Below are 14,583 nucleotides of genomic sequence, written 5' to 3'. Positions count from 1 at the left end.
AAGAATAGAGATGAAAGGTTTCATCTGAATGTAAAGGCAGTATTTTTAAGAAAAACTTAGCCTAATACCGTGTTTCCCCGAAAATAAGACCGGGTCTTATATTAATTTTTGCTCCAAAAGATGCATTAGGGCATACTTTCAGCGGATATCTTACTTTTTTCACATACAACAATCTACATGTATTCAATACAGTCATGTCATCTTTTTCTGGAACATCGTCATAATGTACTAAATGCGTCCGTCTGGCTAACGATCTTAACCGGGGCTTATTTTCAGGGTAGGTCTTCTTTTCAGGGAAACACAGTATATCTCCTATATCTACCATGTGCAAAAGTCAAAAACCAATTCTACTTAAGAGGGTCCATCTATCCAAGGCCAGAAAATTCACAGATCTGTGAACACCTGGAGGAAACATGCTCCGTATCATCCCAGAAACGAAATCTTTTGAGCTACTATTACCTTGCTTTGCCATATTGTTGGCTTTCCAAAATCATTTGAAACTTTGCCAAATTTCCAAAGTCAGTCTACAATAAAGTGCTAACAAGGTATCAAGGACGGGGGGAGAAATCTCAAACCAGAACCACATCTGAATCTCTAGGGCTTTATAAAGCATTCATTTTCAATCATCCAAATTCAGGCTCCATCTCCTTCTCTCTTTAGGAAGACCTCAAGCAACAGGTATGAATTCATCCTGACAAGTGAGGCAGACAGGACCCTGGGCACGATGAATTGAAAGTTTCAGTGCAGGCAGCGTGGGAGCTGCAGCTGTGGTGTCCAGATTATGACAAGCAGAGGTCAGGGCTGTGTCCCCCAGAGGACAGCTTTATGAAGGAGCAGGTGGCAGCTGTGTCAGTGTGGTCACTAAGAAAGAACCACCTCAGAAGGTAGTAAAATAGAGACCAAAGAAAAAAGATGTAACAAATCCAAGAGAGGCCAGTAGGATACATCCTATAAAATATTCACTGAACCTGGCAACTAGGAGCTCACTGGGCACAAGTAGTTAGGCCAATAAAGAAAACACAACAAATACCTACAATTTACACAGGACTTACAGTTTTAAGGAAACAAAATAGTCATATACACCATCTAATTATTCTTAATTAGCAGCAGGTAAGCCAATGGATCAAGAATTCCTACTCAACTGTCAATCATACCAGTATTTCCTCTAGCTGGGGAGGTTGACTAAAATATATATCGCTACTTTGATTTCACTGGTAATCTAACCAGTTTAATCTGGTTTTCCAGGCAAAGAAGATTAAATGCAGCAAAAATAAAGTGTGGTATTTCTAGAGAAAGAATTCTGACCAAACCAAGCAATGACAGCCAATAGAAAGTGGAGACAAAACAGAGTTTAGGGAAAAGAAACACAGAACTAAGACTAGCACTAGCCGCTCAGGTGACCCAGTGAGGGGGGCTCGTTCTACGCACTTCAACAGATCCAGAAAATACCACTACTGGAGGCCAGGAGAGCCACCGGAAGTTCAGAATGACAATCAAAAGTCACCAAGGAAAGACTATAATATGGTTAAAAAGTTAGGGAACTGTTCAATTTCAATACACCTTTAGATACTTCGGCTCCTAATGTTACAGAAAATTCACTTACCTAGAACAGGTCACTTCCTAACAGGGTAGGATAAATGAGAACTTGCTGTTTGTTACAGATTTAATACAACTTTAAGTAAATGTTCCCACCTTAAAAATAAATAGACGATTAACCATAGTAATACCTAGCAATACAGTTGGTCTGTTATTTTAATGACTCATTTAATTGCTAAGCTTCTTTGTTCCAAAGGAGAGAAAGAATTCAGCCACTACTTCAGAAGTGCACACTTTCAGTATATTTCAGAACCAAGACAGAAATTACAGATGCTTCCTTAATGCTTCCCATTTTCCCCCAAAAGTGATTCTTTTCTCTTTTTTTGAATTTTTATAGGCGTTTGTTGGAGCCAAACTGATGACAAGCCAGGAAGCAAGATCTCAAATGCTCCCCAAGTGATTCTTTTATGGATTTCAAAGTTCAAAAAAATAACCTGCTGCACAGGTTGTGTTTGAATAACACCTCTCCATTCATTTCTGGTTCCTTCCTCAAACAAGTTCCTGAAATGAAACAGTTATCCCTCTACCCCATACCGTATTCCCCCGAAAATAAGACCTAGCCGGACCATCAACTCTAATGCGTCTTTTGGAGCAAAAAATAATATAAGATCAGGTCTTATTTTACTATAAGACCGGGTCTAATATAACATAATATAATATAATACCAGGTCTTATATTAATTTCTGCTCCAAAAGACGCATTAGAGTTGATGGTCTGCTTAGGTCTTATTTTCGGGGAAACACGGTAATACCCAAGGGAGTTATTAATTTTTTATGAGAGATCTTTGAGAATTGTAGTTGTAGTCAAACTAATATTTCCACTGAAACAAGTTCATGTCATCAACATGAAACTGAAATTATTTATAGACACTTAAAATCAGAATCATCCCTTTTTCATAAACTCACTTCATTTTCCTTTCAAACTTGGCAACCAAATCCTATGAACTACTGAATTTGTAGCATGCTTTTCCTGAGTAAATAGTAAACATTTTTAGCTTCAGTGTTATTCTGCTATTATTATTTCATTATAAACAAAGACACTTTGGATTTTCTGTGTTTTTATAATGAATTCTTAAAATTTCTGTCTTAAACTACTGATACATACAACCTGGGTAGATCTCAAGGCTGAGTGAGGAGAGCCTATCACACACACTGTACAAATCCATTTACACACATTCTTGAAAAAACAAACTGTAGAGTTGGAGGACAGTGCTTGTCACGGGTCAAGGAAGGGAGCAGAAGTGGCTGTGACTATAACAAGGCAGAAGTGTCCCTGTGGGGCAGAAATGTTCTGTGTCTTGACAGTGGTGGTGGCCATACAAATCTACACGTGTGACAGAACTGCACAAATCTAGACACACACATAAATACATGTAAAACTGGTGTGATCGGTATAAGGTGGGTGGATTTTATCAACGTAATCTCCAGCTTATCCTATAGTTTTGCAAGGACTTACCATTGGGGAAAACTAGATGTCTACAGGATTTCTCTATATTATTTCTTATAACTGTATGTGAATCTATAATCAACTCAAAATAAAGTTTCTAAAATTCTATATAATTTTATATAATCTATATATTTCCCACTTAGCCCTTATTATGTGTAACAATCACCATTTACATTACAGAGCAAGGAAACCATTCCCATGACATTCTTTTATATTTAAACTAGGAAATGCCCTAAAGCAGAGCCAAAGTATTTCAGGATGCCTCAGCTATAGTAAAACCCAAGGTTACTTCTCATTTAGAGCAATACCAAAATCAATACTTTGAGTACAACCTCTCCCCCAAAGTTTCTATTTATACATAGTCCAACATTAATTAAAACGTGTCTCCCCAAAGTTTCCAAATTTCTAATAGGTTTTGCTTGTTTTAATAAATGCAGAACAAGAACCCCAAAACTTACTTTAAATTGATGAGATGATTTAAGAAGAAAAATATTTTTAATAAATGTCTTCAATGATTTAGAATAAAAAGGCAAATGGGTTCACCATTAAGCCTACTCAGAAAAAAACAACAACCAAGAACTTCAAATACTTTTAACTCACTGTCATTTTACATAAAAACCAATTACTCTTATTCCATTGAGAATTTTTAGTAATTCAGAAATGTCACATATCATTTATTGGGTAAAAAGCTCAAAAGCAAAGCACAGTAATATAGTCTAAGTTCAAGCTTTTTCAGAGCAAAGTCACCAAAGTTAGATTTCTCCCTTATACCTCTAACTGAGTAATATGGCCACAGGGTACATGAGGAGACTATCTCCTCAGACATCTGTTAGGACCTACAAAGCCCAGAGCCCTGTGGTTATACAGTCCCTTCAGGGAAAGGGGAGAGGAAGCCAACCGAAGAGGGAAGACTGAGGGAGAAACAGCTCTTCTGTTTTCCAATTTTATATAATGGGCTAAAATATGAAAACCTACCCAGCCTCCTGCTCATGTGCAGCCACAGGTCCCTCCAATGTCTCTCTTCCTCGGACCTTCCAGACCCACCGACTCAGATTTACCAGATCAAATTGCTGAGAAAGAATCTAGATTACCCACCACACTAGTGCAGCAGACGCCACCTGGGCTGGCTCCGACTCTACTCCCCACAGCTCTCAGGCCAGCCCACCAGGGGGGCCAGGCCTATCCTTGGACCAACCCAGGCCCCTAGTGTGGAGGGTACTGACCTGGTCAGGCCTGGGCTGCGGACAGGAAACTGGGAGCAAGCAGTAAGTGTGGCACGCATAGGGTTAACCAGTCCAGTACTAGTTGCTCAGCGTTCTCTGAAAAAGGGAAAATATGAAGATTATTTGTAGTAAATGGTTTAAGATTAGAATTTCTTTGTAATACTACCAATACGTCTAGATTCAGCATGAAACAGGAACTGAACACATAACAAAGGAAGACTTGTGGCAAATGTCTTAGGAAGCGAGAAAACTCGCCAACACAAATAATCTACATCTCAATATAATTTGTGGAGGATGTAACTTAAAAAGCATACTTTAAACTTTAACAAATTGAATGATATAAACTATATTTCTTAAAAGATAAAGCACTTATAATCCTGTAATTACAATTAGTAAAAGAATTAGAAATGAGTTGAAAAAGGGAGAGAGGAAGGAAAGAGAAAGAAAGAAAATTCTTATGGATATTAAAAATCTTTAAAGCATTTAATAGTTAAACTACAAAAAACAAATATTCCATTAAGTCATCCATCATTGAGACACTACTTTTTAAAAACTTGATGAACCAGTAAGATGCTCTGATCCAAAGAATAATCTGAAAAATGTATAAATATGAAAGGCTGAGCTACCTTAGACTAGATTATACAGTCTAATACTATGTGAGCTTAACAGTGTTACAAAGTGTGTTTAATTAAAATAACCGTATTTACTCAGGTGTTAGCAGGTGAGATCCAAAAAGAACTGAGACACAGGGCCTACGAAGAAGGTTTCAGGTCTGCGACCAGCAGTTCTTTCTTTAGGACCAGGAAAGCGACGTGGGGGACTAGGAAGGGAATTGCAGAGTCCTTTTGGGGGAGAAGGAAGGGATCCACCCTTGGAACCTCCCGGTCCACGGTGCGGGTGGATGAGCTGGCCGCTGTAATCCAGCCCTCAAGGTCTCCCCTGTCTTTCCTGGGAGCTGGCCCAGAACAGCCAGACGGCAGAAGGCGTTAGGTTTTCTGTGTGGCCCTGTTTATTGGACTGGCTACAGCAACAAGAAGTTCACACCTAAGTTAGAATGCAGCCCTGGTGTGTGTGGGGGGAGGGTCCGTAAACCCACCCGGCTGTTTAACCGCTGACTTGGGCGGCTTCCCCAGCTTTACCAATAAAGACCGCACCCCCCACCACTGCCCCATCACACACACGCTCCTGAACACAATCCTGGGGTCCACTAACAGGTCCATCTGTCTTTACTAGAGGTTTTGAGGGTGGGTGAACAATCATCCTCACACACCGCAGTGCCAGATGCGCAGGCGGAGAGATGGAGAGCGGTGCTCAGGTAGCTGAAGAGCCCGGGTCTGAGAAACAGACCCTTGGAGAGGAGAGAAGGGGAGACCCGGGGGAAGGGCGACCAAGGGGAAGGGGAGATACCCCCAGGAGGGGGAGACCCCATCCAGAAGGAAGCCCCGGGAAGGGGAGAGCCCTGGGAAGGAGCCCCGAGGGCCCGAACTCCTGGCAGGACCTGAGGCTCCACGCCTCTCGTCCGTACCGCGCGCAGCGCTCACCTGAACGTTCTGGCCGCTGCGCGTACTGGGCCCGGCTCTTCGGTGCCAGGAGGCGAGGGGCGCACAGGAATGCGCCTCCTTGCATCCCTACGCAGGCAGCGAGGCTGTCCCTGGGGCCAGGACAGGGACGTGGTCAGACACCGGGAGGGGCCGAAGCGACCCTACCACTGTCCCGGACGCTATCTGTAATAGGGAAACGCGGCTCCTTTAAGAGGGTGGGACGTGGGTTCCGTCGGCCCCCGGGTCGCGCGGTGCTTGTCGGGATTTGTAGGAGGGGGCGGGCCTGAGAACTGCCCGTCCCCGGGTGGCCTGTGCAAGTCTGAGTTGAGGAAGGGCGGGGCCTGGGTCCCGTCGGCTCCCGGGCGAATCGGTGCACGCCGGGAGTTGGAGTTCGATCGGCAGGAACTGTCGCCACCTCCCCTGAGCCCCTCCCCGCGCGGGTGTCCCGCGAGCCAACGCCGAGGACGAGGACCGAGCGGCTGACTGGGGCGGGAGGCGGCTTGGGCTCCTGCGCAGACGGCTGGGCCGGCGAGAAGCTGGGGAGCGCCGGGGAGAATGGTAGGTGGCCCGTTGGTGTCGCCTTCCATCCGGCCCCATCTGCATACCCGGGGCTGGGGGAGCTCCGGGGTCAGGGGTCCGGGACCGTAGCCGGGAGCGCCGGGCGCGAAGGTCACCGGAGCGGTGAAGTCGCGGTCCGCCCTCCTTCGCGGTGGGCGCCGCTGGTGGTGGGGAGGCACGCAGGTGGGAACCTGCACGACCCAGGGCGAGATCGGACTGGTGACCTCAGTGCAGCCTTAAGCTGTGACGGGATGGAGGCGCAGGACGAGCGGGGGGACTCCGAACAGTGCTCCCGCGAAGCACGAGCAGCCAGGTGAACGCGGAGGGAGGGACGTTTCCGGTAGCTGCGGCATCCTGTCAGAGACGAGCAGGACGAGGTAGCGCTGGTGAGCGTTGCCAGTAATTCAGTGTGGCTGGAACGTGGAGTTCAGGTCAGCAATGGCAGGACTACACACGTAGGGCCTTGTAGTCCATGCGGAGTGCAGAGTTCATCCAGGAGATAATGGGAACCATAGAGGGTTTTTAAGAATTAGGGGTGTGTGTGTGTGTGTGTGTGTGTGTGTGTGTGTGATTTGATCATGTTTGTATTTTTTTAAAAAACGCCTTTATGTCAGGAGGATAGGCATTGAATTGGAAAGGGTCAGGATTGCAGGGAGACCAGCTAGGAAGCTGCCGTAATAATTTAGGGAAGAAGAGATGAGGACTAGAACCAAAGATTGTCCTTAGGAATAAGGGGGGTGAGAGGAGGGAGGGATGAGGACTTTTACAGAACTATTCAGAAAGGGAGAATAAAGGAAAGAAAGGACTCAGCAGTTCCTGGCTTGGGCATCTGAGCAGATGGTGATATTGACCAAAATAGGAAATATAGAGGGAAGAGCAGATTTGTATGGGAGACAATACAGTAATGAGGGGAAAATGAGGGATCATATAGTTAGTTGGAGATATAGACCTGGAGCTTAGAAGAGAGGTGTCTGGAAATGTATATTTACTTTGAAATGTAGTGGGAACCACGGCAATCTGGGTTTATCATTCATTCGGTCAATTCAGAGGTTTCTCTGTGCAAGGAAGGTAGTGTACAAGATGCTGGGGGTTTGATGGTGAGCAAGAGAGACATGGGTTTGGTATTCATGGAGCCGATGTCCTGGCAGGGGAAACAGGCACGAAACACACAACTATTTTATTGTAGTTGAGATAAGTGTAGGGAGAGGCACAGGTTCCAAGAACCCGTGTGATGGAGCTGGTGAGTGGTGTCAGATGCTAAAGTAATACTGTGTGAGCTGAACTCGCAAGAACGAGTGGGGTGGGAAGGGCAGCCTGATAGGTGTAGTGCTCCAGGTGGGAAGAACAGAATGAGTGGCAGGAGGTGGTGTGTTCCAGGAATCGGAAGATCTGCCTGGCTACAGCACAGACAGCCAGGGAAAAGTGACACAGTAGGAGGCTGGTGAAGGAACTGAACCAGATTGTGCCATCTTCTAGGGCACAGGAAGAAAACGTTAGTCTTTATCATAGGGTAGGTCCTGGGAGGTTGGTGAGAGGGTTTCCAACAGGAGAGAGATAGTCCAGGAGGAATGTGTCGGGGAAAGAGTGGAGGAATAGGACAGAACTTCAGGATGGGAAGAGGAGCAGAAAAGGAGATGAAGAAGGGTTGGTCAGAGAAACAAGAAGACTAGAGCGAGTGGTGGTAGAAATCAAGGGGGGGGGCAGTCAGCAGTGCAGCCATAGACAATGAGACTCTAGTGGGACAAGTGCACTGCCCAGGCAGGATGTGCCCACCTCCTGCCGGCAGAGACCACTCTCTCCAGCTCTTAAGGGGCAGGGCCTGGGTGGGCAGGAGCTTTACTTGCAGAAGAGGGCTGTGCTACCACTGCAGAGGTTGGAAATCCAAGAGTGTGAAAGGGGACCTTTGAATTTAAGACCATTCAGTATATAGCTTGCAGAGTGACCAAGTTTATGTAATTAATTTGATTAGTATAGTTGCCATGGCTGCCCCTTGTACGTTGACCCTAAGAGAGGATTTTGTTGTTTTAGGAGGAAGGGCATTGTAAGAATAACTTTTTTTTTTGGTTCATTTTATGTATGGTCAGCCTTGGTGCCCGGATTATGTAAGTGATTTTTCACAAGGTCACAGTGAAAATATGAGACTTTTCCATAGGCTAGAGATTTTATTTGATGTTTCTACTGTATTATTCAGATTTTTATTTCAAGAATTTTGTACATTTTAACAGCAAAACAATGAAACATAGAAAATCCATCCCCGCCTCCCACCTTTAAAAGCCACCATTGGTAATTTCATTCTCTTGGTGTGGTCTCACTGAAGGGTAGACTCTGGTCCTGCAAGTTTATGGACCTTTATTAATTTTACATGGATTTAGTCCTATCTAAATAGACCAGAACTTTCTTCTTTCCCCTATAATTTTTGTAGTTTATGAGGCTTATGCCAGTTCCCTTTTTTACAAATTGCAACTTGCTGTTTGCAAATTGCACATATAATCTTTAAACTTACCTTAATGATTATTGTTTTAATCACTGTGATTTTATGGAGAAGCTTGTAATGGGCGATATAAAATTGTTGCAGCTTTAATAATGGTCCCTTTCCTTTTCATTCTGGCCAGAGACTTGTTATGGACTAGGCTTAGACCCATGGCTGCTGTTGCTCATTCAGAACCAGCACCTTGGTACCTCTTTGAGGTACAAGGTCACTTTGAGGTTCAAGGTCGTAGGCTCTGTCTTGTGACATATCAGGTACTTGGAATAGATCTAAAAGGGATCTATTTGTTTCTCTATCTGCACATCTTTCCATTTTATAACTTAACATAATAACAATTCAAACCATTTTATGTGGCCATTTTATGTGGCTATGTTGAATTTTTTTGAGTAAAATCTACATAACATAAAATTAACTGTTAAAAAGTATACAGCCCTACAACTAGACTGAGAAACAATGGCATAAAAACCCGGGGGGGGGGGGGGCGGAAGATGGGGGGGTGGAGGCAAAAAAACAATGTACACAATTCAGTTGCGTTTAGTACATTCATAATGTTGTGCTACAACCACCTCTAGTTTCAAAACATTTTCATTACCCCAAAGAAAACTCCACACCCGTTAGCATTCATTCCCATTCCTCCCTCACCCCACCAGCCCTTGGCAACCACCAATCTGCTTCTGTCTCTATGGACTTGCCTCTTCTGGGTATTTCATATAAATGGAATCATACAACATATGACCTTTTGTGACTGACTTCATTTGCTCGGCATGTTTTCAAGGTTTATCCACATTGTAGTATCAGCACTTTATTCCTCTTACGGCTGAATTTTATTGTATGTATAAACCAAGTTTTGTTTTACAATTATGACAGAATTTTAAAATCTCGCTTTGACGGCAATTTCCGTAATAAAGATGTCATCATTATCCCCAGTAGTGTACCATTTTTGGGTTGAACATCTGTGTCTATCTTAAGGTTTCTGAGGTAACCCTTGGCTTTGGCCACCTTCCCTTGGGGAGGCTATCAACTTCATAAAAAAGTTGCCAGCTTTATTTTTGTCAGCTTATTGTCAAAATTTATAAGATCTTCCCTAGTTTAGTTCAATTTGATTTTACCAGAGAATATGTCTTGAAGTCTTCCTCTAGTTCTTTTCAATTTCAGAAAATAATGTATAGAATATGTATTCCATGTATTTCTCTAGAATGTAGATCAGGATTGCAAACTACAGACCACAGGTTAGCTCCCTATGTTTGTAAATAAAGTATCATTGATGCACAACACGTCCACTCATTTGCATATTGTCCACGGATGCTTTTCTGCAATGGTAGAGTTGAGTGGCCTTAACAGAGACCAATGGCTCTCGATTTAGCTCTTCGGTTCTTAATCTGAGTTCTACCTTCCCCTTCCCTCTGAGGAACCAGTAGATGGGCTTAAACATTCTGTGAAAACTCTGCTACTTTGTGCAAAACCACATGCACATGTGTGTTTCACATGTGTTTTCCTGGAGAGAGGATATGTGACTTTTATCAGATTCCAAAAAGGACCCAAGACCCCAAACCATCAACATTGTTGTAAGCAGCCGAGATGTTAATTCCCTTTGTCATCCTAGATCAGCAGTTGTCAAACTTTTTAGTTGAGGTCCCCTTGTATATAATTTAAAAGATTATTGGGCCCCCAAAGAGCTTTTGTTGATGTGGGTTGTAGCCATTGGTATGTACCATATTAGAAATTAAAATGGAAAATTTTAAAATATTTATGTACTTTAAAATAACAATAATAAACTCATTACATATTTACATTACATTTTTGCATATGTCTTTAATGTCTAGCTTAATAAAAGATAGGTTCTCAGATCTTCTGCATTTAGTCGGTTAAGATATCATATCTCGTGTAGCTTCTAGAAGCCTCTACCATACACCAATGAGAGTGAGAAAGGTGGAGAGTGGCTTGGAATCATTATGAAGATAGTTTTGTGATCATAGACCCCCTGAAAGGACCCTGGGGTCCCCAGACCATACTTAGAAAGTGTATTTGGACTGCATTATCTTATTCTCCTGCCGAATTGTACTTCTGCTGTTGTGGCGTCAGCATGCACTGAGGGATGCCTTAGGAAAAAGCTCTGGACACTTGCTCTGCTGTTTCTTGTTGGCATTTTGGTGAGGAGTTGGTTTGGTATGAAGGAGACGTTGCACGTTGCCCTTTCTTGAGCAGCCACAAGAGACGCTTCCTTCAGGGTTCAGTGCCAGGAGGAGCTGTGCCACTCCTGGGCCACTGGTAGGTTTTTAAATCTTATAGAAACAGATTTTCCTAACTAATCCTATTTTCTTCTTTGCTTTGAAAACTGGGAAGCTTGGAGCCTACTTCTCAGCTCACTTTCAGCTCTTGTTAATGGTATATGCATGTCTGTATATTATCCCTGTCTTTCTTACCGCCCTTTCTCCCTCCTCTCAATGTCTTCATCTACATCTTGTTTTCCATTTACATATTTTTGTAAGTTATATTATAATTTATTCTGTGTGTTTCTACAAACCGTCTCATCTTTTTTGGGATAAAATTGAATATAAATAATTTGAAGTAAAACTTTTCCTCTTATATTATGTATAAAGCATTAGCATCTAGTAGATTATAGTCTGTTTTGATTTACGAAAATTAGTGAATCACTTTCATTTCTGGTGTCATTTTTCATCAAGTTACCACAGATGAATAGAAATTTAACCATCCTAAATCTGGACATATTAAGATGTTATTTTGTTTCATTATATACTATATATAGTACAGTTACTTGGCAGTTTTGTTATTTACTACCTACTTGCAGCCTCTGCCCTATTTTTCTATTTTATTTCTGTCCCATGTACGTAGATATTCTTGTTGTTCATATCATCTTCATTTAGTCATAACAGGCTTCTTGTGCCTGCTTCTGGAACTTTTGTAAATTATTTTTGACACTATTCTTAGTTAATTGTGTATGTTTTCATCCGTGTGGTTCTGCTGATTTTAAACTGGGAAACAATGTTTCCAAACTGGGAAGCCCTCCTCCTGTGCATTACAGCCTGAAACTAACTGAAGTCAAAGAGGACCCTGCAGATGGGTGGTGGTGATGGTGGTGGTGTGGTCAGGCCTTGGGGCGCACATGCAGCCTCATTTCATCAGGGGGCTGCATGTGTGTTATAATGAGGGATTTTACTGAGACTTAGGAAAAAAAATAATGTCATACTTTATGCAAAATTAACTGGGTAAAGATCAAAATGTGTTTTGTTTAAAATATTGATTCTTATAATTTTTTGAAGATTAGACTTTGCATATTTGTTACTATATAGATGCTGTCGTTTCAATTTTCAGAAGACTGTGCAGTCTTTTTAACTGATGAAGAACGAGGCTTTGTCTTCCTGTAATTCTGAAGTGAAGTTGAGTCACCCAACGAGAAAAAACTAAGTCCAGTTAAAATATAGGCATTAGTAATAGAACGCTGAAACAAACCTCTGGATTGGCTTCATTGGCTTTCCTGCTTCTTTTGCATCCCAAAGCATAAGCTTAAATCATCTCAGAAGGACAAGGTCCGCCAGTTTATGGCATTTACTCAGGCTGGTGAAAGAACTGCCATCTACTGCTTAACACAGAATGAGTGGAAACTAGACGTGGCCACTGACAACTTCTTCCAAAACCCGGACTCATTCCACAAGGAATCCATGAGAAACACAGTAGACAAGAAGAAGCTGGAGCAGCTGTATAACAGGTACAAAGGTAAGAGGCGACAGTGACAACAAGGGCAGACAGTAGAGAATTCGCTTCCATCTCTAGGAAACAGAGTGAATGTTATGTTGCTTGAATTTCTGATGCTGTGCTCAAAAGACCTCCAAGATGCTGTTCTTACTCTTCCTGGTATTCATCTGCAAAATCCAATCAGCTGAAATGGAACTGTGAGTGTTAATCTATATAGATTAGGGGTGGGATGAGAAGAGTCTAAAGATTGATCTACCCACTGTGTTCTGGGTAGAGTCTAATGAGTTACCCGCCAGTGGCAGGGGACGCATGGCATCGTACTGTGGCCAAATGACTACACTTGTGAATACAGTGTTTTCCCAAGCAGTTCCATCTAGGCTGAAATATTTGTGGTGAGAAAGTTGTTTAAGAACAATACCAAATTATACAAATCATTCACCATGTGAGAGTAAGTCATCCTTCTCTTAACACAGTGTAGTAGTGTTATAGCACTGAAAACAACTTCAGTTGTTGCATAAGCTTTGGGAAAAGCCTTTAGCAAAGAAACTTTTGTATTGGAGATCGGGGACAGTTGTTATTTTTATTGAAATCAACCCCTAGAATGGAGCTTTCCCTATCAAAATACTGTCATACTGCAAAAATAAGTCTACGTGATGAATACATACAGACCTAAATCACTCAGCAGGCTTTAAAATTGCATATCAAATGTCAAATCTGTGCTGTAATGGGAGAGGCAGCAACGATTCAAGAGTTGATTTTTTTTTTTTCTAGTAGTTTCTAAGGCTAATCCTTTTATTTCCAAAACTTAAAAAAACACACAAAACCTTATTTAAACAAATATTAACCCAAACAGAATAACTCCCTTGGCTTTAAATTCTTGTTCATTATTTTTTTCACTTTAAAGAATACTGTGTGTATATTTTAATCTGTCTATTTAGATCTGGAAAATGGATTGAAAATTGCATTCTTTTTTTAAAAAAAGATCTTGGTTCAGAAACATATTCTGTAGTTAAAAAAGATTTGTACTTGTAGTTCTCGAAAAAATGTACATTGTTTATAATTAAGCTGCAGTGTGCTTTAAATTTTTTTTGGCTTAGTTAATTGTTGAGCTAATTTTGTAAGTCAGACTGCAGATTTTTAAAATTATTCAAATATGTGCAGCTGCCTTTGAAAAGATACTTTTATGTAAGTGAAAATTGTCATTTCTCTTTAGTTTAAACTTCATACCTTCATTATTTAATATCCATGCAATTGTAGTTATTTAGATATGTGGTACAATCATTTTGGGTTGTAAAAATAAATACAGAGTTCAAAGACTATTCACAAATATAATATTGGTTATTACATTAATGTATACAAATGAATGCATACTTCAAAAGTTACTTTAAAATATTCAATGTTATTGTATATGAAATGTATCGAAATGGCTTATTAGGTGAGAGCATTATAGACCATTGTAGACCAATTTTTCTATTACCCTGAAGTTCTATCATGTTAGGAGCACAGAATTGAGTAGGAAGACAAGTGAAAATGTTTTACAGAACCTGTTTCCCTTCATCCCCTGACTATAGTTAAAGTATTAGTCCCCTCATTAATACTTTTGAAATAGTATTAGTAGAATAGAGTTGGTAGGATATTTGCAGTTTTATTCATTTAATCATCATTTTTTCCTTGGTAAAAGTTGTATATAGTACTTATATGACCAAAGTTAAATTTTGTATGACAGAAGAAAAGTTTATCACACTTAATCTTTATTTAAACAAAGCAACTACAAGTTTTCTGTTTGCATCTTCTAAACCAACATAATTAACACAAACGTTATGAGAATATATTACAATACATACAATCTGTCTGAAATTACTAGATCTTGTTCGGTAAGGTCTTGCTGCGATTCTTTTAATAGATCGTATTATTTGATTTTCAGATGGGGAAATGCTAAACCAGAAATGGAGGCAGAGGAAAGCCTGAATTTCCAAGCTGTTAACGTGGATGTATAAACTAAATGATTTTGAAAATA

General features: G+C 41.3%; 2 protein-coding genes across 4 annotated transcripts in view; one reads left to right on the top strand and one right to left on the bottom strand.

Annotated features, from left to right (window-relative positions):
* The window catches only part of TMCO3 (transmembrane and coiled-coil domains 3), a 50,883-nt gene extending 44,874 nt beyond the window's left edge, over positions 1-6,009 (bottom strand). The window contains exons 1-2 of one of the 2 annotated variants that reach the window (XM_074329562.1): positions 5,807-6,009; positions 4,266-4,361 (exon numbers count right to left, since the gene is read on the bottom strand). The gene's annotated coding sequence lies outside the window, so the exon portion shown is untranslated. The remainder of the gene's footprint in view (positions 1-4,265; positions 4,362-5,806) is intronic. The other variant, XM_074329561.1, reaches the window with a different exon arrangement.
* A 178-nt stretch (positions 6,010-6,187) lies between these two features.
* The window catches only part of DCUN1D2 (defective in cullin neddylation 1 domain containing 2), a 29,528-nt gene continuing 21,132 nt past the window's right edge, over positions 6,188-14,583 (top strand). The window contains exons 1-2 of one of the 2 annotated variants that reach the window (XM_019746573.2): positions 6,188-6,364; positions 12,371-12,587. In XM_019746573.2, the coding sequence (XP_019602132.1) occupies positions 6,362-6,364; positions 12,371-12,587 (220 nt within the window). In that variant the 5' untranslated portion in view covers positions 6,188-6,361. Of the gene's footprint in view, positions 6,365-12,185; positions 12,588-14,583 lie in introns of both variants that reach the window. The other variant, XM_019746574.2, reaches the window with a different exon arrangement.

The sequence above is a fragment of the Rhinolophus sinicus genome, linkage group LG04, assembly GCF_036562045.2.
Source record: "Rhinolophus sinicus isolate RSC01 linkage group LG04, ASM3656204v1, whole genome shotgun sequence".
Taxonomy (NCBI): domain Eukaryota; kingdom Metazoa; phylum Chordata; class Mammalia; order Chiroptera; family Rhinolophidae; genus Rhinolophus; species Rhinolophus sinicus.
Note: the sequence above shows the minus strand (reverse complement) of the source record. Positions and strands in the feature narration are given on the sequence as shown.